General features: G+C 54.1%; 1 protein-coding gene across 3 annotated transcripts in view; it reads right to left on the bottom strand.

Annotated features, from left to right (window-relative positions):
* Nucleotides 1-14324: 14324 nt before the first annotated feature.
* The window catches only part of TMEM164 (transmembrane protein 164), a 33591-nt gene continuing 24543 nt past the window's right edge, over nt 14325-23372 (bottom strand). For 2 of the 3 annotated variants that reach the window (XM_078613999.1, XM_078614000.1), the window contains 3 exons: nt 23034-23112; nt 20703-20806; nt 19056-20061 (listed from right to left, as the gene is read on the bottom strand). In XM_078613999.1, coding sequence (XP_078470125.1) covers nt 19855-20061; nt 20703-20806; nt 23034-23112 — 390 coding nt within the window. In that variant the 3' untranslated portion in view covers nt 19056-19854. Of the gene's footprint in view, nt 14409-19055; nt 20062-20702; nt 20807-23033; nt 23113-23372 lie in introns of those variants that run through there. The other variant, XR_013588209.1, reaches the window with a different exon arrangement.

Genomic DNA, 23372 nt, shown 5'->3' with positions numbered 1-23372 from the left:
AATTCCAAGTCAAGCGGTTGATCTGCACCACTGCACCATGGCTGCTGTTATTGCTGCTGCTGCTGCTGATGTTGCTGCTGTTACTCTTCACGGTTGAATCGAAAACTTTCAAGACGAAAGTTGAACAATTCCGGATAAATCTCTTTTTATGCCATTTTTACATTCTTTTTTTTTCTTCTTTGGAAAAATTATTGAAGCAAGAAATCGAGTTGATGTTAAGGGTTGCGTTCATGTAACCGATTTAAACCATCACGGTGCGATAAACTTTTTTTGTAACTTTTATTTTTAAAAGAAGAGGCTGGTATATTTGTTCAGTGTTCGAGGCAGCCATGGCGCAGTGAAAAGTGCAGGGATGTCACGGTAAATCCCCTTCCTGTGTCTCCTCCGTTGGCGGCGGTGGATTTACTTTCTCTCTCTCTGTGGCTTGACCCATCCTCTTGCTGTCGTGTTCGTTTCGCCGAATCGTCGTTTGTGTACTTTGTCGTACGTAGTCGGCTCGGCCCACTGGTGACTACGGCCACCCGGCACTCACTCGGCCATCGAGCTCTTCACCGTTGATGGATTTTGTCCGAGTTTTGTTTGAGATGCTTCCTTCTCCCGTCATCTCGCTCTCTCTGTCCACTCTGTCCGTCATTGCATTTACATGCTTCGCGGGCCATGAGACATCCTGCCCAGCAACGACGTCTGGTCAATTTGGATGTCACGACAGCCACACGACCCAAGCCACGACGTCGGGAGAACACTAACCAACGTACAATCGCAACGGTGACATCGTCCATCCAAAAATTTTCTGTCTCCGATTTTTTTTCTCTCCCTTCCCATCTAGGTTCAGTTTTCTTTATGCAGCCACTATAAATAATTGGCCGGAAATAGCGTTTTGAAGAACAAGGCTGCCAGTTTATGCACAGATTGTGTTGCAATTACACGTTTACAACAGGGGTGCGGGATCTAAACGATGTGTCGATTCAAATCGATTCGCGTGCATCGGATCACGCGGGCACGTCAGAATCAATGTTGGTTTTGAGATTCTAATTTACCCTCTGTATGCAATGGGCTCACGCTCGCCGCTGCAGCCCACTGGAGGCGCTGTCGTTTATCGCCACGATGTAAGAAAATCGATGTACGGAATCTATTCTCGTGTTTAAAAAAAAAACGCTGACCTACAATCGTAACGATTCATCGCTTGGCCAGAAACCGAGGTGGTGGTGGTGGGGGATGAATAGCTCCACTCGTTGACTAAAGGTAACGTCTTTCCTGAGGGACCCCCCCCCATCAATCCTCTCTTCTCTTTGTCCCGCGCCGACGCCTTCTCTCTCTTTGTATCTCACGGTCATCATCGCCCCCCCCCCCCCCCCCCGTTCTCTTGAATTGACATCGAGAGAGAGCCAGTCTTTGTTGGTTGCAGCAATAAGGTGTTCAATTGCAAAGGCGAATGCTGCTAAAGAATAAAAAGGGAAACCAGGCCTTAATAACGTGCCATTTGTAGTCGCGAAGGAACAATTTCTATGAAGTGCTGAATCGCTCAAGAGGCTTTTTGTTTTTATTATTTTTGCGTTAACCTTTCCGTTCCGTTGGGTTACGCGTTGATTTCATCGGGTTTGAAAGCAATCGAAGCAAAAATGAAGCCAACAACGTTATCTTTTTGAATCCACACTGGAGCTTTTCTTGATTGTAGATTATTTCAATCCAACGGTGTAATGCACAAAAACGAGCAACACTTGTAAACAGTGGTAAGAACTTAAGTGGCCAGTCAAACAAAATGGGTACCAAATAAAAACAAAACAAACGTGAAGTGAAGCCAATGTACATTTATAACGTCTATGTTTAATAGGGAAAAAAATCTTGATTTCTCCCACCCCCCCCCCTCCCCCACTTGAAATGCTTTCTGCACCTATCGGGGGTGGGGGCTCTCTCTAAAAGGTCACATGGCGTGTCTGTGACGTCACGGGCAGAAGTCTGTGGCCGACAGCCACGCGCACGTGAACGCCAGAGATTTCGGATTCAAAGGAAACTTCGCGAAATCTGAACGGGGAAGGTGGTGTGGGTCGCGGGGGGTGGTGATGGGCGTAGTGAATAACTCAACGTGGGCCGAAGGAGAGCTGCGTCGCTCACGTGTGAGGCTTTAAAACGAGAATGATAAACTTGAATCGTGTAAAAAAAAAACTAAAACAAAATTGGTGCTATTTTGGTTTGAATATGTCACGGGGACTCGCCTTTAGGCTTGTCGCCATTCTTATTTTTTTTTCGAACGTACGATACAGATCATGCGGTTTATAAATAACCGCAGTCTTCTTTGGCGCAAGTGCGGGCGCCCCTGGCCGTGGTGGGGAACACCGCGGGGGGTGCCGAGTTTATTTTTTGCGCGCGGGGCGAGGGGGGGAGGAGGGTTGTGGTTGGTGCGAGCAGGGAGGAGGACGAGGAGGATGAGGATGGGTTTTCCGAGACCGGGTTTTTTGTTCACGCTCCCGAACGAGTTGTTGTTGTTGCTGCTCTCTCAAGGTTTTGGTCATCTCGCCCACGTTGGGCTCGCGGGCGCCGCTTACACGTTCAAGCGAACCACGCGACGCTGCCACCGCCGCCGCGTTTTTGCGTCGAGAAATGTGTCCTCGCGTGAAACCAACAAAAAAAACCTCTCAACGACGAACGCGCTCGCGACGCAAAACGTGCAAAGTTCAAAAGTTAATAATTCCGTTGTCTGGAATTTAACCCCAACATGAAACAAAAAAAGTTCTGGCTGGAGCCGTTCCACCACGGCGTATAACCCGGTCTTGTAAACTGCTGCCCCCCCCCCCCCTACAGCACGGTGTTCGCGCGCTCGGCGATTTGTCGCGTTCAACCAGCCAGGGCGGCCTGGGGCTTCTCGGACTCTCCGGCCCTCTGGTCCACAGAGTGCGGATGGCCGGACTAGAAACTTCATTTTGCCTCTCGGGCGCAAGAAGGAAGGGGAGGGGGGGCCGAGAGTGTCGGAGGTTTGCGACGCCCCCCTCCCAGTTTTTTTTTATTTTACCTGGCAGGGGGGGGGGGGGGCGGCCTCCCCCAGCCCCCCCCCCCTCCCCCGTTTGCTCCAACAAAACCAGGCGTGAGAATTTCAAACTTAACTGTTGCGATCGGGACGATTGTAAGTTGGGGGGTGGGGGGCCAGGGGGGTGGGGGGCCTGGGGGGTGGGGGGCCAGGGGGGTGGGGGGCAAGTGAGAGTTGGGAAGGGGGGGGGGTGTTGAGCTGCATCTGGGATGCCGCGGCTGGAAGGAAAAGCGTGCGCAGTGCAATTTGAAAATCTACCGGAGCAGCAGCAGAAGCCTCTACATTTGATCGGAGCAGACACGAGACTTATCACCATCGTTTTCCCCCTCTGTGGCTGCGTTCGTTTTACTCTTGAAACGTGTGTGTGCACTATGTATGTGTACGTATGTACATATATGTACGAGTATATATACTGTATACGATATTGCAGTGTATATATGTATACAGTATATATTATTTTTTACTCTATGTTATATGTATATACGGCATCTCGTACGTGTGTGTACGTGTGTACCGCGTAGAAACGTCTATAACATCCGTATTCAATTATGCGTGCATCATTCTGCATGCATAATTATACATGGTATGCACATAAATGCAAATGTGCGCGGTCTATACGTACGTGCATATGTATACTGTGTGATATACGATATAAGATTTGTATATACGGTATGTAGATATGCCTATATATACGAAAAGTGAACAACCTTTCACTTGTACATTTTAAGAGAGGCGGGTAAAAATGCACTCCGTGATGTCGTCCGCGCGCGCTCGCCTTGCGCGACAAAAAACCCGCGCAGGTCCTCGCCGGTGACTTCACTCTTAACACGACGCCGCCGCCGCCGCTCGCGAACGTGAAAGCGACGTTCGCTGGTCGCGGCTCGCTTGCCCGTTGCCGCTACCGCCGCCAACCACCACCCGCTCGCTCCCGGAGCCGCGGGGGAATATCGCTCCTGTGCCCGCGCGCGTTCCCACGCCGGACTGGATGAGAGCCGTGGCCGAGATCTCGACTCGCGCCCCCCTTTTACCCACGTCGCGAAAGTTCTTGTTTTGTAAGCGCGACGCCAGGGCTGGACAACCGCGACTCCCACAGAGATTCGTCGTGCGTCTCCGCTCGTGTCCCCCCCCCACGTGTTGTTCCAGCCGCAGGTGTGGAAATGTCTCCATGCTCGAGCGAGATTTTGTACCGATGGAGCAGTGGAGATTCCACATCTCCTACGGCAGGGATGCGTTGGACTATAATTGAGTGGGGGTTTTTTCTGCCAACAGGTCTTCTTCAGGAAGCGAAATCAAAATCCGTTATTTAGAATCTACTTATTACTTGACGTGTAACTTCACCGAAGCGGCAGCATCTTAACTCGCAAATACAACCGGTTTTTTTTACTTTCACCAAATTGATAGTCATTTTATCGACCGCAAAAAGAATAACCGCGTATTTTCCTGTCCCAATTGTGAGCCAGACGTTGGATTTTGCTCTGCTACAAAGCCGCTGCGACCAGATTGAGCGATGCCAGTGCCCTGCGTGGCGACCCCCGGTGTGTCGTCCCGGTCGTACCGCGTGGAGAAGCGACACGCCGCGGCAGACTCGGCGCCAAACGGCACGCGGTACGACCCGACGGCACACGCGGGCGGGGGGGGAGCCGTGCAGCGCGATTGCGGAACGCTCATTTCACGGTGAGCGTGCGGTTTCCCGCAGGCGAAAACGTGCGCCGCCGATTTTAGACGTGTGACCGGTCCGCTCTCCTACAGTCGCTGCGAGCGCGTACAAATTATCCCGCGGAGTAATTTTTTGTTTGCAAGCGAAGGCCGGTTAAACCATCACCGGAGCACCTGGAAAAGACCAACACAACGCAATGGTTATCCGCTCCATGACGGAACGTGCACGACCGTCGTCTCAATCGTCAACGCGACGGTCGTGGCTTTTGTCAAGAGCCGCGATAGAGGCCGTGAAAACAGGCGCGGCCTCCTCGCGTGTGGTGGTTGCGCGACGCTGATGCTTCTCACGTGGCCGATGCAACCCGCCGCTCGTCGCCCCTAACCGACAACAAAATGCGAGGTGGAGATTGTTTACCTGCTCGGGACTGGAGGTGGCCCCAATCACTTGGCCGCGCGCGCGTCTTAAAATCGAATCGTGAGCGTGAGGCGAATTGTCGCGAAGGCGCCATGTGTTTCCCGGGCGTGGCCTGCGGTTGTTTTCGCATTAGGCAGGCGAGGATCGTGATGCGTCCTCCCAGTTTGACGAATTTGCGGGTGAAATGTAAAAATCTGGCAGACGTAGACCGTGACGCCGGCACGCACACGTGGCTTGCTCGGTTTTTTCGAATAGCGTCGACGGGATTCCACTTTCACGTTCGTCATGAAGCGGACGGGCGGCGCGCGCGCGCGGTGTTAACTAGGGCGGCCGCTGGGTTCGGACCGCGAGCCGCCAGGACGAGCGGCAAAACGCGCCACGACCGCTCGGCCTTGCCACGAGCCCAAGGCCCCCAGCATACACGGAGGGAGAGAGAGACGTGTTCTCTCGGCGGTGCGCTCCTTGGGACAACTTCGCCAGGAGACATTTTTGGGAAACTCTTCCAAGGGGCAAGCGGCGTGGTCACGTGATGGACGTCGCCTTGTAACTCTCTCTCACCCGATTGGCCAGAGAGGTTCGAATGTCGCTTGGAAAATGTTTCTCAAAGTGGCACCCAGGTCTCCCCAGGTCTCCCCAGGGCAACGTGTCGCCTCGTGCCTGCAAAACGCGGAGACAAACCAGCACACACGAGAGGAGTTTTTGTCCGACAACATGTTTCCCCGTGTGTGTCCACCGTCCGGCGCTCTTTTCCAATCCACTGCTGGATGAAGGCCTGCCCACTCCGCGTGGGCTTATTTGACCATGTCCCCACGCTGGTCTGTGTGGGTTGGTAGTTGCCGGAAGGGGGGAGCAGTTACAACAATGTTTTTTTTGTCTGCACTACCCTCTGCTGCCCACCACACAACCCCGCCAGCAACCCCACAACAACCTGCTAGTGCGTGGCGGTCACCCATCCAGGCTGAACCCCTCCTGGTTGATGCGGCCGTCCGTGTACGCTGGGAATTTAAACTGACCGGGCGAGTGGCGAGCGCCGCACGGCGTGGAGAGACGCAGTTTCGGTACGTGCCGGTGACCAGGAAAATATTTCCACATCCGACGCACCACATCCGAGGTTGGTACCTTTTGTGGCTGGTCACGGGCCCACCTCCATCAAGAAAACGTGCGGTGAGACATCGCCCCTGACCGGGGCGGGGAAGAGGTCAGGTTGGGGGGAGGAGTCGTGGCCAGTCCCTGGTGTCGTCGTGGTTTGCACTGCAGCAGCGTTGCGTCGTGGCCGCTCGGGTTTGAAGGCCCCGAGCTTCCTCGTTGTCGTCTGCGTCGTGAAGTCCGTTCTTTTATTTCGCCCCCCCCCAGCCGCACCCCCTCCCCCCACCCACGTCCGTGTGTCCTGCGCATCGCTCCGGCTGTGGATTCGTGACCGAGTGGGGGGGATTGGGGGGCTGTGTCGCCAGGTTGAGGGGTGGCGGAGAGCGCGACAACATTTTACATCCCACGCGACAAAACCGTGAACTCGATTATATTCGCAGAATGTGTCCCGGTTTAATACACTGGCGTTGTAAATTCAATTTGACCTTTCGTGGCAAAAAACAAACACACTTCTGGTTGATGTTCTGTCGGTTTTGATTAATATACTGAGCTCGGGACAGCTTTTAAAACGGTGACCACGTCCGTGATGAATTGGTGAAATGCAGCGCAGTCATTATCCTCTTGCTTTGGGGCCCCCCACAGACTCATAATTGACTTGTGGAGCATTGTGGGTAAAATCGCATATCTAAGCAGAATTCGCCGCTGTTTGTTCCACTTGTAAATCAAATTTAGTGGCGCTCTCGAAGGCGTAATTTGGCTTTCCGGAACAACATTTTACACAATTTGCCAACGCTTGGGACGTTTTCGCGTTCCGTGTTATTCCGAATGTTAAACGCGGACATTCGTCTCTGGAGGGGAAAAAAAACCCCTCTCGCCTGGCTTCACGGGGCCACGTTTGAGTGTCGTGCGTGGCTTTTACTCCCTTCTCGCCAGCAGCGGTCGCCCCAACGCTGGAGGATCGTGGCGCCGGACCGGGCGCTAAGAAATGCAATTGCGACTTGAGGAACGGTTCGCTGCACACGCGAGATAATTAAATCCTTTAAATGTTTGTGGGGGCTATGGTTTTGTAATCAACGATGGTCCATGGGGTGGGGGGGGGATAAACCAAAAAAAACGCGCTTGTTAAAAATTCCCAACGATATTAGACGACAACATTCTCACGTTTGGGATGTGTTAACCTTGCCGATATTTCCATTTGCTTTTAAGCCGCACAAAACTCCGAATGATAATAATTCACTTCTAATTCGGCACACAATACCGCCGCTACGAGCAAAAACATCTGTCGACGAGACGCCAGCAATCGTCTTCAATGAATTCGGTGCGACCGCCGCTGCGGCGGGGGGTGGCTCGATTTGAGTAAAACCACAAACCCGAGTAAGTGGTGCGGTAAAGTGGGGCCCGGGCCACGGACCCGAGAGTTTTGGTGAGTCTGCGTGGCGTGAATACTTTTAGAGCGGCAAAGAAGCAGCCACTCCCGAGTCGTGGACCTTTTTCACGGTTCGGAGGGCCGCGAAAAAGGTCGCTGCGGTTTCTCCACCGCCCAGCCCGGCCACGTGCCCCCCCCCCCCCAGACCCCCCAGTAGTTGTTCTATCACGTGTACAAAGTTTACCCGAAACCCCAACAGGCGCGTCCGTGGCGTGCCGCGCAAAGAACACCGCGGCGCTCGCCACCGCCGCCGCTGCCCGTCCGAACTTGGGTCACCAGGAACGAGCGAAGCGTCGCCCTGCCTCCCTTCTCGCCTCCTCGACGAGGATGTTTCTCTTCTCGTTCTCTCTGTGAAGACCGCTAGGAGCTGCCTCTCTGAAATCGGTCCACGCTTTTCCTCCGTGCGTTTTCTCCCACGTGGGGGGGGGGGTTCACATCTCTTTCTCGCTCTGTAAGGTTACTCAAATGACAATTCTGCTGAAGTTCCTCGGTGAAACTTCAACACGATCAAAATGCCGGCAGGGCCAAAGTCGTTGATGCCATCACCTCACGCGGTGCTGTATACCCTCCAGATCCCGCATTTGCAGATGTGCAGCAACCTCCAACATTTGTTGCACGATCATATCTCTAACATTCACCTGCCATGAACTCTTGGAAAGACTCCTGCCTTGCCACAAAATGCCTCGCGAACGTCTTGAGACACCCGAAAATTGCCAGCAACTTCTCTTCCACATGCTTTGAGCGCAGCTCTCTCAGACCCACACAGTCATACAGACGCCACCGCCAACTCAAACACCCTTCACGCTCATCCCGATCTCGCTCTTCTCTTCCAAAGTGGTTTGTATCTTCTCTGGCGCGCTCTGCCTTAGCGGTGGGTCTGTGTCCGCCATCTTCGCCATCCTTGGTTCTCTGTCCTCTTCATTGCCACAGCTCTTCCATCATCAGGGCGCCACGGTGGCGAGATGTTAACTACCTCGCCTGGTATACAGGAGGTCGTGGGTTTGAGCCTCACTCTGACGCCTGCTGTAAATTTGGAGTCTGCGTGTTCTCCGTGGTCGCGTGGATTTTTCTCCGGGTCCCCCTCCCCCGGTCTTTCCCTCCACATTTATGAACATGCATTTTAAGAGTGTTTGGCTGATATAAAATTCGACGTGATGAGCCACTTCGTTGAGCTATCATATGTGGACAGGTCGCTTCTGAAAACGAGCTACATAGCTGAGTGGGCCTTATCTCGTAGCCTATCGGACACCAGTCTTGCAAAAAAAATCCGCTTCTCAATAAAGCTGCTCACCGAAGCTGCTCTGCAAGACTTTCTGGGCCCTGCGAGAGAGGCCAATCTCGCAGGCTCCTGGGATGCCCCCCCCACTTCCTGTGAATCGTCACCCTCCCGTGTCCTTGGCTTTGCCTCCCTGCGAGGATTCTCTCAAATCGCACGGTGGGCGAAGTTCTGTAGCGTGTTTTTTAGTTTTGCCCTCGTGGGTTTTGGGTAAACTTTGTGTTGTGTTCGTGTCACAGCGAGCCGGGCAAGTGGCAACCCGTGTGTGTGTGGGGAGGAGATGGGGGGAGCGACTCGGGTTGCCGGCAACACCTCCGGGAAACGGAATTGTCGCCGGAGAGTGAGCCGGTGGTCGCCCCCTGAAACGTGTTCATTTTTCTGGTGAAGATGAAGACTGCCACAAAAAACGTACACACGAAGAGGGGGAGTGGGGGGGATGCATTTTACTTGAAGTGAAGGCCGCGCGTTCCCTACAAACGTTGCCACGTCTTGCTCCAAAAACGCGTCTCGTGTTGCGTTGTAACTCGTTGCCTGGTGTTGCCACCCGTGTGTTTCCTCAAGCTCGCTAGGGCAGGGTGTGGGGGACCCTATGACCTGATATTCATTTCATACAAACCGTGGCACACACGAGGCCTACCACTCCAAAAACAACCGGCAAACGATACGTGTGTATGCACGTACGTACGCCGAACTTCTTTCGCGCCGTACGTAGCCAACCGCGCTAATCGGAGGACAACACTAAACACAAGAAGCGGGTTCTGAAGAAATTCGTTTTCAATCTTCGATTATTTCTCACCACTTGCTGCAAGCATGTTTGCCGCACACATCGGGCGGCAGGCAGGGTGGCACAGCAGTGGGTGACACCCGGTACCTCGCAGCAGGAAGCGCCTGAGTTCGATTCCCGAACTAGCGCTTTTCTGCGCGGAGCTGGTTATGCTCTGCCCTTATAAATAATGCGTTTCCTCCCACGGCTAATAAAACAAACGATCTAAATGCAACTGGCGTTGGCCATACATCCCATGGCTGAATAATGTAACCTGCAAATCGCTCAATTTGGATGGCACACAGCAACATTTGCCCTCCCACCCACCTACCTCGCCCACTCACCACCTCTTGAAAAATTATTGAGATTCCGTGAAGCCTACCCGAGCGAAAAATGTCACGATAACTAATCGTGGGTACCGGATGGTGGTGGGAGAGTGGGGGGGTTATCGTCGACCTAGAAGGGCGGTTTAATGCGTGCGTGCTCGTGTTCAGTAATTGAAGACAGTCGAAAGTCCTGCTCGGCCCTCCTAAGTCAAAGAGGATGGAGAGGGTCGGGAGGGGGTCCCCCGCCCATGCCGTAAGGAGCTGGGAAGCTGAGAGAGAGATAGGAGAAGAGGGAGCGTTGTTTGTGAAATGCCTCGGAAATTTGCTGTGTGTTGTTTGCTGCGTTACTCAGGAGGGCGGGACGAAGGCTCCCCTGGCATGCAGGACGGTGTTCGCTGACGACTGTAGCTGTAGTTGGATGTGTTTTGTTGGGTGAAGTATAACCGAGATGGAGAAAGGGGGAGTTGTAGGTTGCGATGGTGTGTGTTTTAGTATGGCCCAGGGTTTCGGTATAACCGATTTTGATTATGGAATACTTTTGTCCTGTTATAGTGTAGCAAAGGGGTGGGGGGGGGGTTGGTGATGGTGGGGGAGAACGAAAACATTTAAAGGAAAAATAAAAAAAAACTGCCCTCAATAAACCCGATATTTCAAAGTACGCTTCGTGTTGCTGCTGTGCATGGATGTGTCTCTACGGTGGCCGGGCGTGCCGTGAATGCGAATTCGTGCGCAGCGGTGACCCCGCCGTGTGCAAGGGTCACCGTGGGAAGGGGGAGGAGTCACCTTCGACTCCCCCCCCCCCCTCAGGTGATTGGTGGAGGCGTTCAAACCAAACGCGTCCGCCTCGCCCACGGCTCGAGGCCGCGTGTGTACACGGGGGAGCGGTGGTGCAGCGGTTGGTGCACTTGCATGATGAACATTGGTTTCGCCCGATTTCGATTCCCGCTCACGGCTAACATCGGCGATGTTGAGCTCAAACCTCGTCCTCTGCCGCCTTAATTGAGCATCTCGAATGGTTTGCGAACACCACCGCTGGGGAGATGGGTAACCACACCACCGCTGGGGAGATGGGGTAACCACACCGCCACTAGGGAGATGGGGTAACCACACCACCACTCGGGAGATGGGGTAACCACACCGTCACTAGGGAGATGGGGTAACCACACCGCCACTAGGGAGATGGGGTAACCACACCGCCACTAGGGGGATGGGGTAACCACACCGCCACTAGGGAGATGGGGTAACCACACCACCGCTAGGGAGATGGGGTAACCACACCGTCACTAGGGAGATGGGGTAACCACACCACCACTAGGGAGATGGGGTAACCACACCGCCACTAGGGAGATGGGGTAACCACACCACCGCTAGGGAGATGGGGTAACCACACCACCACTAGGGAGATGGGGTAACCACACCGTCACTAGGGAGATGGGGTAACCACACCGTCACTAGGGAGATGGGGTAACCACACCGTCACTAGGGAGATGGGGTAACCACACCACCGCTAGGTAGATGGGGTAACCACACCGTCACTAGGGAGATGGGGTAACCACACCACCGCTAGGTAGATGGGGTAACCACACCTTCACTAGGGAGATGGGGTAACCACACCACCACTAGGGAGATGGGGTAACCACACCGCCACTAGGGAGATGGAGTAACCACACCACCGCTAGGGAGATGGGTAACCACACCATCGCTAGGGAGATGGGGTAACCACACCACCACTAGGGAGATGGGGTAACCACACCGTCACTAGGGAGATGGGGTAACCACACCGTCACTAGGGAGATGGGGTAACCACACCACCACTAGGGAGATGGGGTAACCACACCGCCACTAGGGAGATGGGGTAACCACACCACCGCTAGGGAGATGGGTAACCACACCATCGCTAGGGAGATGGGGTAACCACACCACCACTAGGGAGATGGGGTAACCACACCGCCACTAGGGAGATGGGATAACCACACCACCGCTAGGGAGATGGGTAACCACACCATCGCTAGGGAGATGGGGTAACCACACCACCACTAGGGAGATGGGGTAACCACACCGTCACTAGGGAGATGGGGTAACCACACCGTCACTAGGGAGATGGGGTAACCACACCGTCACTAGGGAGATGGGGTAACCACACCACCGCTAGGTAGATGGGGTAACCACACCGTCACTAGGGAGATGGGGTAACCACACCACCACTAGGGAGATGGGGTAACCACACCACCGCTAGGGAGATGGGTAACCACACCATCGCTAGGGAGATGGGGTAACCACACCACCACTAGGGAGATGGGGTAACCACACCGTCACTAGGGAGATGGGGTAACCACACCGTCACTCGGGAGATGGGGTAGCCACACCACCACTCGGGAGATGGGGTAACCACACGGCCACTAGGGAGATGGGGTAACCACACCGCCACTAGGGAGATGGGGTAACCACACAACCGCTAGGGAGATGGGGTAACCACACCACCGCTAGGGAGATGGGGTAACCACACCACCGCTGGTGCGCCGTGACGGTCTTCATAGGTGCTGGCTGACATCGTTCGTGAGAGGTATCGAGTGGTGGTCGTTGTTGGGAATCGGTTTGCAGAGTCATTGGCACACTTTGCCACGATTCCAGCCAAACCTGGCTTGGGGCGCCCTGAAAATTGTCTCGGTCTAAAACGAGCAACGCTTGCAAAGGAAGCTCTGCTTGGATGTTATTGTGGAAGTTTGCTACCTTTTCGCCAGCCATTTGAAATCTGATCGTCGATACCGTCCACCGATGTGCCCCTTTTGCAAGGCAGCCGTCGCTCTAGAGCACGTGTTTAAAACAGGCGCACACAGATGAGCAATTACTGGATTGATGGGGGGAAATTCGGAGCAAATCGTTGGTGACCCGTCAACAAAGGAGGGCACGGTGGGACCCCGAGAATCGGAATCGTGAAAACCGCCACGAAATCCACTGGCCGCGAATGACCGCAGGACCTGGGATTACATCAAACCGAATTTGCGTTCTCGTTAAACGGAATTGACGATTTCTAGCCAGTATATCAAAACATAAGAAAACTTTTACCCTTTCTGGTAATAAAACAGGTGTCAAGGTCAATGGCCGAGCCAGGATTTTCAGGTAGGGGGGGGGGGCAACCCCTCCAGCAATGAAAAATGATAGATGAGTTGCTAGTAAGTAAAGGACTTGTCCCTTGCTTTTTATTGGACGCGTGTGCGGCGATGGCGCAGCTATCGATCGAGGGTCGAATTCGAACCGCGTTGTGTGATCGGCATCGCGCTCACTGAAGGTGTTGATGCCTTCAGGGAAGTCGTGTGGACTGTATACGCAACTGCGCACAATTCTGTGAGTCACTTATAACCGCTTTGCCGTTAGTTATTGCCAATTATGGACTCAGACTATTGTCCTATCATCTCAGAGTCCCTGGCGCGTAATAACATGCTACACAGTGGCAGTGGGGGTCGCAAAATGCCGCTTTATTACTAATCAACCCCAATGATCCAATGGAAATTAGAGATTTCGATCGGATCATTGGGGGGGGGGGGGGGCACGTGCCACACACACTGGCATGCTCGTGTGGAAATGACGTCGGGAGACTCTTTAACGTCCACCGTGAGGCCACTCAGCGCTGTCACCGACACGAAGGCTCGGGTGTGAGAGCCGCCACACATTCGAAACCATTGGTGGGTGGGGGGGGCGTGACAGCAGCACTGTGATCGGGCGCGTTTTGCATTTGTGTTGTCGGGGTGGGGGGGGCATTAAATTCTACCAGGGCCCGCCAATGGCTCGCAGGGCCTTGAAATGAAGAATACTTCTGCGGTGGACGTCCTCACGGATAATACTGGTCACACACTTTTTCTGGAATAAGGTATTCCAACGGTTTGAAGGTAATTTTGGGGTGCTGATTCCAAATATGGCATCAGTTTTTGTCTATCACATCAGGGTTTTGAGATATCAAATATTGCATTTTCAATAAAACTGCAGAAGAAAAATATTAAATAAATGTGGATATCTATATAAAATGATATTATAAACACACTATCTTAAAAATACAGCACCATATTTTAACACAAAAGCAGTCACTGACTCGCAACAACTTGCAATCATAAGTGACAGAGTTAATTTCGGGTAAAATCAATGAAAATGGGGTATGCCGATAGCATAAAAATTAGATGTGATAGAGCAAATTTGAGATCAGATTTGGAATCAGCACCCTGAAATTAGTCTAAAACAGCTGCAAAAGTCCAGGCCAGAAAAAAAAAAAAATTTGTTGACCAGTGTAATATTCCATTCCTTGGCTGCTGCCTCCGCCGCCTCTCTCATTACTCTTGACCACTTGACCATCAGCCCTCGCTCCTGCCAGCGACGCGTCCTCCATACGCCGACTTTTATTAACGGTTCGAATGGTGTCGTAATCGATGGTTACATCGCTCCGTATCTGTAAGTTCAACAATACATACAAACACACGAGCAGTGTTATTCCAATCCCGCTCCTCCGATGATCACGGTTGGCTACGTACGGTGCGAAGGAAGTTCAACGTACCGTGCGAAGGAAGTTCAACGTACCGTATCATCATGCGGATCCGCAGAAGTCATCCTCCACTGCTTGTCACGCCGTCGATTGCCGTATGTCCGATAGCACGATTAAGAATAACAATAATGGTGTACAGACAATATCTATCCACTGCTGGACGGAGGCCTCCCCACACCCTGTCGGTCACCGGGGTTGTTTGACCATACTTCACCGCGCCGGTTGCCGACGCGGAGCGCCCAGAACCGGAGTCAGCCGTCGGTTCGGCTGCTCCCCTGCGCAGTGCGCTAACCACTGCGCCACCGCTCCACCCCGACGGACGGGGGCATACAGCAATTGGGGTGATTTTCGTGTGTTTTAAACGAGGCGCAAGCAACAGGCGAGCGAATTAAATATTTTTATTCCGATTATTTCGTGATAACGAGATCGCACCGAATCGTCGTCCCTGCTGCAGTCCACATGCCCCAGCAATGGCACTTGTGTTTATTTACAAGTCGCGTGCAACGCCAGGGGTCTCTCTCCCCTCACCAGGGGTCTGTCTCTCTCCCTCCTCACCCGGGCTCTCTCTCTCTCTCATCACCAGGGGTCTCTCCCATCACCAGGGGTCTCTCTCCTGGGGTCTCTCTCCTCTCCTCACCCGGGGTCTCTCTCCCTCCTCACCCGGAGTCTCTCTCCCTCCTCACCCGGAGTCTCTCTCCCTCCTCACCCGGGGTCTCTCTCCCTCCTCACCCGGGTATCTCTCCTGACTCGGGGTCTCTCTCCCCTCACCCGGGGTCTCTCTCCCCTCACCCGGGGTCTCTCTCCCTCCTCACCCGGGGTCTCTCTCCCTCCTCACCCGGGGTCTCTCTCCCTCCTCACCCGGGGTCTCTCTCCCTCCTCACCCGGGGTCTCTCTCCCTCCTCACCCGGGTCTCTCTCCTGACTCGAGGTCTCTCTCCCCTCACCCGGCACACCACGTCCATGGCCGTGGCTTCTACGGTTCGTCATGCGCCACCTATTCCAGTCTGTCAGCGACCCCGAATATACAGGGCGCTTCAAAAAAAATGTTCTGAATTTGCAACAATACGACAAGGAATGTGCCTCCGGGCTCTGGAGACCACCTGGAGAAGATTCCAGGCCAAGCGTTGACAACGATGGCGAACAAGTGGGAGACTCTCAGACTTTGTGAAGCTATGAACATTACATTTGTTATCATGTTACAGTGTATTATTCTGCGTTCTTTTTCCATTAAAAAAACGTTAGTCCCGTATAAGCGCTAACATTTTTTTTGAAGCACATTCCGGCATCTAATTTTAACTTTCACCATGTGTCCCGCAGCTACACCGCACTGCGATCTGCCACGGACTTCGAATGTGTTTCCACACGCGGCACACCACATCCAGTATTCCTCTGTCGCTGGGGCCGTGGCTCCCTACTACGACTCATCGGCTTACTACACCACAACTGCTACTAGCACGGTTGGCTACGTGCGGTGCGAAAGAAGTTCAACGTACATACGGCACATACATACATCCATACTGCAGTATCTGGGGAGGTATTCCGTTAGAAATCAAGCCCTGCACAGAGACCTCCCCTCCGCAATGAGATTACTCCGTTAGTTTCACCCATAATAAATACCGACATGCGAACAAACAACAAAAAATTCGTGTTAAATTATTATTACTATTACGATTATTATAATTCCCTCGCGTAAAGAGAACTCATCAGTTTATTCCGATCCCTTTCATCATGAGCTCGCTTCCCGTATTCTTGGGGTTGAGACTGCACGCGTGCCCCCCCCCCCCGCGTGTCAATGCAGCGGTTAGGAGCCGCGTCTTACAAAGCAGTGTGTGTTGGCGTGTGTGTGTTGGCGTGTGTGTGTGTGTGTGCCTGTGGGGAGCGGTGGCGTAGTGGTTAGCGCGCTGTGCTACGAACCCGGCGAACAGAGTTCGATTCACACTCACGGCCAACACCAGTGACAATTATCTGAACCGGTCCTGGGCCTCCCCGAGGTCGACTCAGCCTCAAATGAGTACCTGGTGCGGTGTGTAATCATCGCCTCGAGGGTGACAAAGGCGGCCAGGCGTGGCGTTGGCCACCCACCCCCTCGTGTGCCGTGCCGGCCTTCATAGGTGCTCGCTAACAGCACTTGCCCCTACAGTCTGTTAAGGCTAAACGGGGCATCTTTGTCTGTCTGTGTGTGTGTGCGCTGGCGCGCATCTGCCCGTCCTCTCAGTCAGTCAATTCATGGCACCTGGATCTGTCCCGTGACCGCCTGCCGGCGGGTGTTCAACACTTCACGTGGCCTTAAAGTGCACTTAGCCTGGCACAAGCACCCTGGTGACGTCACCGACACTTAGTGGCGAATGGCAATTGTTGGCGTGTGTGCATCAGAACCTTCAAAGGTGCTCGTCATATCACTTGCCCCAACAGTCTGTTAAGGCTATATGGGGGATCTTTGTCTTTTTTGCGTGTGCCTGTTCGTGTCTCTTGTGTGCGTGTGTTAGTATATTGGTCCGTGCGCGCTCGTGTACGTCTGTGCGCGTCTGTTAACGCGTGCGTGCGTGCGCGCGAGACCAGATGGACGTGACCGTATTTGGCACCTGGGCGCACGTTTGGCACGAGCCACCCGGAGGTCGTCTCGTGAACCCGGAGAACGCCGCGAAACAGTTTCCAGCGTCGGGCGCCTGCGGGCCACGTGCCGCTTGGAGCGCGTGGAGCGCATGGAGCGAGCGGTGGTGTGGTGGCTTTACCCCACCGGCGATGACCAGGCACGGGGAACCACCGGCGAGAGGGGCCGTCGCGCCGTCCGTAACGGCCACGTGGCCACCGGTGCCGTTTGACGTTGTCCAAGGAGACGGCATATTATGCGCCAAGCTTCATCGTCGCCGGCCGCGCTCTATCCCCACTGCTGGGTTGAAGGCCTCCCCCGTGTCCATTGGCACTTCTCACGGCCGCGCGATCTACGACAATACTCTGGCGTAGCACCTCCAGCGGCCAGACCGTCCGTCCTGGCCAAGCCGCGTTTTAACTTGACAGCCAACAGGACGCCGCTAGCCTGCGAGCTGGCTCCAACCCAACTGGTCCTCTTCCCGGTCCCCTTCCCGTCCCTCGGTACAATCCCGGGCATGCAAATCCTCTCCAAGCGAACCTTTGGGATTTTTCCTTTGTGCGGAATAAAGCCCATGGGTTTCCCCGATGAGCGCAAACGCGCGTGCGCACACGCGTGTCAACCGCGGCACGGACGGGAAAACCCGACTCGGCGCTGCATCGTCGCCCGCCACGGCCGACAAAGGCAGCACCGCTCGACGGCAAAGCATCGCGACAACGAGGTCCGTCGTCCCCCCCCCGCCCCCCAGAGGTTCGGCTTGCATATAACCGCAGTGGCACGCGTCGGGAGACGCGTTCAAACACAAAAAAAAAACTCGGGCACGGCCGGAGTTCACGATCCGTTCACGGCCAGCGATCGCACTCGACGAACGACAGCGAGACGAGAGGCGAGAACCCGTAAACTGCATTGCATTGTGGACGTCGTAATACGGCCTTCTCTCCCAGGGCAATGGCTTTCTCCTGGGGTTTTCTTTTTCTCTCTCAGTGCAGCGTTCCCTCGTTATTCGCGAAATCGCTACCCGCGGTTTTGGCTGCGCGCGAATCGCATCTTGAACCCTGCCCGACTGCATCGAGGGACAGATGGAGAAAGAAAGCGATGATAAATAAAGTGATGAGATAGTGATGAGATATAAAGTGATGAGAGAATGTGATGAGAAAGACGGAGAGAATTTCTGGCAGCCTTAGAAGCACCTGCGGACGTTGCGAGTACCATATTCCAATACCGTAATCCGCGAAAGGCGCTAATGACGAGCATCTCCGGAACCTATCCCCCGCGGATAACGAGGGAACACCGTCGTCAATTCTTGATCATCTGCAGGAAGCATTCAATTCCAAACATGCAGTGTGGCGCACTGGTAACACTCGTGCCTCACAGAAATAACGCCGCTGGGTTCGACTCCCTACTCGGGTTTCTCCTCCAGGTTCTCCGGCATCCCCCCCGATGGCGAAACACGGAACGGTGTTCATCCGCAAAGGCCGAAGATCCCAATGCCCAACGCGGGACTCCCCCCCCCCCCTCCTGGAAAAACACGAGCGTCTTCAGACTCGGTGCTCGCACCCGTCTTGTTTCCATTGCATCCCTCCTAAGTAAGCGGGTCGACTCGCCCACGTGTTTGCGTTAGAGGGGGGGGGGGGGTCACCTACACGAGGGGGGGGGGGGTGGTGTGTGGCCCCGGGGGGAAAAAAAACATCCCTGGTCGCCTTTGTCTCCCCAGCGTTGGTGTGGTTGTAAATACCGCACTAGGTACTCATTTAAGGCTGAATCGACCTGGAGGGGGGGGGGGGGCCCTGGGACCGGTTCAGATTTCACCCGTCACTGATATTAGCCATGGCCGGTAATTATACTCGGGTCGCCGGGATTGTAACGCGGTGTGCTAATCACAGCGCCACCGTTCCCTTTGCAAATTCACCGACCACGACGTATTTGTGACAGTTCCTGACCGCATCAGATCACAGGGTTCTAAAGGAAATGTATGTTGTTTAATCGCTGCGTATGTGTGCGTGAGTGTGTGCATGTGTGTGTGGGTGAGTGTGTGTGTGTGGGGAGCGGTGGTGTAGTGGTTAGCACGCTGCGCTATGAACCCGGCGACCCGGGTTCGATTCCCGCTCGCGGCCGAACACCGTTGACGATTATCTGAACCGGTCCTGGACCTCCCCTAGGTCAACTCAGCCTCAAATGAGTAGCTGGTGCAGTGTGTCAACATCGCCACTGGGGAGACAAAGGCGGCCGGGCGTGGTGCTGGCCACCCACCCCCTCGTGTACCGTTCCGGCCTTCATAGGTGCTCGCAACAGCACTTGCCCCTACAGTCTGTTAAGGCTATACGGGGGGTCTTTGTCTTTGTGTGTGCGGGTGAGTGCATTGGCCGTGTGTTTATAGCGGGCCAGTTGTTGCGCTGCGTGTGCTGGGATCGTGCGACACGGCCAAGGCAAAGGTCCCCCCCAACCCCCTCGCCCCACCCCATAGCCTGAACAGGCTGCTGGGGCGAGTTCTGTTGGCGAGCTCCTCCCATACCGATGTTTACACAGCCGCGAAAAGGAACTCACGTTTAAGGCCGAGTCGACCTAGAGGAGGGGCCCGTGGCACTTTCAGATAATCACCGTCGTCACAGGTCATGGCCGGGAATCGAACTCGGGCGACGCCGGCTTCGTAGTGCAGTGCGCCCACAACTGCGCCTCCGCTCCCCGCGCAGGCACGTGCACGTGCACGAACGCACGCACGTTCACGCACGCACGCGCACGCATGCGCACGGACGCACGCGTCGCATCAGTCGATCTTTTTGGTTGGCGGTCGGAAGACTGCGGAGGCCGCGCGGAGCGCCGGCTCCAAGGCCCTGGAGGCCACGGTGACGGCCTTGCCGTGCAGCAGGACCAGCGCCGTTTGGTGGAACAGCGCGCACAGGCGGTACCAGCGGCCGTAGAATGGGTCGGACACGGCGGGGCACAGCATGTTGTTGAGGTTCACCTGCGTCAGCTGGGGCGGCAGAGGCGCGGACGAGGGAGAGAGACGCCGCAACGTTTTGTTTGTTTGCGCGTTGAACTGCTTTCGCACCGCGCGTGGCGAACCGCGCTAATCATAGGTCCCACCGGGATGCGCAAGCGACGGAGATCCACCGTGCAGCCCCCATGTGCCGTTTGGGGGCACGCGCCGTTGGCGAGCGATTACGAAGGCCGGCACGGCGGCGGCGGTCGGCGCCACCCGCCCGGCCGCCTTTTTGTTTCCCCAGTGGCGGTGTTTTTACACACCGCACCAGGTACTCATTTGAGGCTGCGTCGACCTAGGGGAGGCCCAGGAACGGGCTCATATATTCGTCGCCGATGTTACTACGATAATAATAATTAATACGTCGTCGTTACCGTCGTTGTTATAACGACGACTCGCCAGAGCGACATGTACTCGGGCATGGACCACGACCGACGACCGTAGACTAAAAAAGTTCCCCGAGATGGAAACCACTGGGCAACAGGAAACCCAGGAGACCCGACACCGCGCTGACGGCAGCGGTCAGCCCCTCTTAGGGAGAGGCTCAACACGTCAACAAGGGCAGGGAGAAGTGGCGGGAGCTCGTTGCGTCCCATTCGGGGACGAAGAGGATCACGCGCCCGGCGACTCACCAGGGCGAGCGTCTGCAGCACGGTGAAGTGGTAGAAGAAGAGGAGGCCCGTGGCCAGCAGCGCCCACCACGGGTCCCCCAGCGGCTCCGGCGCGTACGCCCCCCCTGCACACGCACACGCACGGGAGGTCCAACCGTGGAAGCGTCACAAACCAGAGCCCGTGCCCGAGGGTGCACGCCGAATCGGGAGGCGACTGCCCCGGGCCCTGCACTTTGGGGGGGGGGGGCACGCTTCGACGTCACAGCGTCAGATGTCGTGTTTCCCCGGTGTACCATTCCGGCCTTCATAGGTGCTCGCTAATAACACTTGCCCCAATAGTCTTAAGGCTCGATTTAAAGCTTTCGTGACTGCAGGGATTCATCTTCTTGGTTCTTTCGGTAAAGTTACGTAGAAGGGAAATAATAAAATAATAATAATAAAACATAATCAAATAATTCTCACGACGTTTCGGCCACAACGCAAGCAGCCGTCCTCAGGTGAAGACCAGGTCTGTCGGGGAGACAGCTCTCGTGATAATTATTTTATTATGTTTAATTTTTATTATTTTATTATTTCCCTTCTACGTGACTTTACCGAAAGAACCAAGAAGATGAGTCTTAAGGCTATACAGGGGATCTTTTTATTGTGTGTGTGTGTGTGCATGGGCAATGAATGTGTTGGTAAAATTGCAGACGTAAGTAACACTGCTTTACAGAAGATTATTCTATAGGGATCCTCTGCTTATCCAGTCCGACTTTCCACGTTTACCGATTGATTCACAAGCTCTTTATCTGTGTGTGCCCTACCCCTTACATCAACTCACACCCGCAACACACGCGGAACGATCATCGTCACCATCATCATCTAAGCTGGCGAGTCATTTATGTCAATCTACATACTCTGGCTTCATCACGATTATTATTACTGTTAACATCATCTCTGTGGGAGAGTCATCATCATCATCAAACAACTTTGTCATCATCATCTTGGGTTGGCACCCGTCCCGGTTTTGACCCGGTACATTCTAGGACGTGGCACCTGTGTTTGGGCGGCAGCAAGACTCACTCCGTATGGAGATCTGGTACCGGTTTTGCTGCGTTCAACTCTTACAGGAGACCGTGTGCTGATAAATATGTCCAGGTTTGGGTCTACAGTGGAATAAGTGGCAACCCTCTCATCATAATCAGCAGCAGTAGCAGCACCACAATCGGCGATCTCGTCTGAAATTCTACGCAGGGATCAGTTTTGGACCCACTTCTTGATGACGTCAGGAGATTTTTAGTATTTGAACAATTTATTTTGTATTGAGCTATGTAGCTCTTTTTTTCAGAAGCGACCACAAATGATAGCTAAACTTAGTGGGCTTATCATCACGTGACGATTTATGGCAGCCAAATACGCTGAACGCGTGATGTCGATTCTAAATGCGGAGGGGAAAAAAACGGACGACCCGGAGAAAAATCCACGCGACCACGGGGCGAGAGAACAAGCAAACTCCAAATATACAGCAGCAGGCGTCAGCGTCGAAATCGTACCCACGACCTCCTGCATAACAGGCGAGGGAGTTAACATCTCACCGCCGCAGCACCCAGAGAGCAGTAGGTGGGTGCACGATGTCCTGCGCTGCCGTGTAACTAAAAACTTTAAAAAATTAATCGTTTCCCAGGCCTGCTTTGCATGTATCCAGGGCAAAATGCTCGACGCAAAAATAGATTTGGCTGAATGAAAGCGTCTGGCTAATATGGGATTACGAGATTGGGATGAGCGTGGGAATGCATTTGCGTGTGGATGCACGTCTCTGCACCACGGCACCGTGTGTTTATTCATAAAATACGCCGGGAAGAGATTTATACGGAGTCTCAAGACACTGCTGAGATAATTAACCCTTTCCCCGTTCCGATGACGTACGCGCACATCATCAATTTTTTCTTCCGATTTTGTTTCCGATGACGTGTGTACGTGTATCTGGTATACGTCGACCTGGTACACGTGTACACGTCATCGAAACTGGAAGAAAAATTAAAATAAAATAACATCATCGGTACCGAGGATCCCACAAGACCATGCGGGAGGTCATGTGGCACAGTTTGGCACCATCTATCGTAGAGTGCGGTCGTGTCGGTACAGTTCTCTGCAAGGAGTACAATGAATATAGCCTTAACAGACTGTTGGGGCAAGTGCTGAAGAGCAGGTCAAATTTTTATTTTAAAATGAAAATGCAAGTAACTCAATTAGGAAACACGCAGGACCCTCCTGCCAGACTCAGCGAGGCCTCCCTGTGGGTGCGATCGACCGCAACTCTAATGGCAATCGTGCTGTGGGTTGGGGCGACGATCGCCATGCGCCACTCACCTCCCGAGCGAAGCAGATAGAGGGGCACGATGTACATCATGATGTGCTGGATGTAGTAGATCTCCGTCTCAAACGGCAGCTGCAGATGATGACAACGAGAAAAAAAAAATCACGCTAAACGCACAGATTCTGGAAACACTTTCCCTCTGTGCGCTCTGTCCTTCGGAAGTATTTAAATCGGCAGTACGGAATACGCGGCTGTCAGGGCAAAAAACGCATGTGCGAGAACACACACACTCCACACAGCAGGGGCGCCCACGTCAGGACTCCAACCCAGGCCCCTTGTTGCTGCGAGGTGCCAGCGTTACCGCTTCGCCCCAAACAACATCGGGAACGCCC

Source organism: Lampetra planeri, chromosome 43, assembly GCF_965212315.1.
Source record: "Lampetra planeri chromosome 43, kcLamPlan1.2.h2, whole genome shotgun sequence".
Lineage (NCBI taxonomy): Eukaryota > Metazoa > Chordata > Hyperoartia > Petromyzontiformes > Petromyzontidae > Lampetra > Lampetra planeri.
This window is presented reverse-complemented; position numbering and strand designations above follow the sequence as displayed.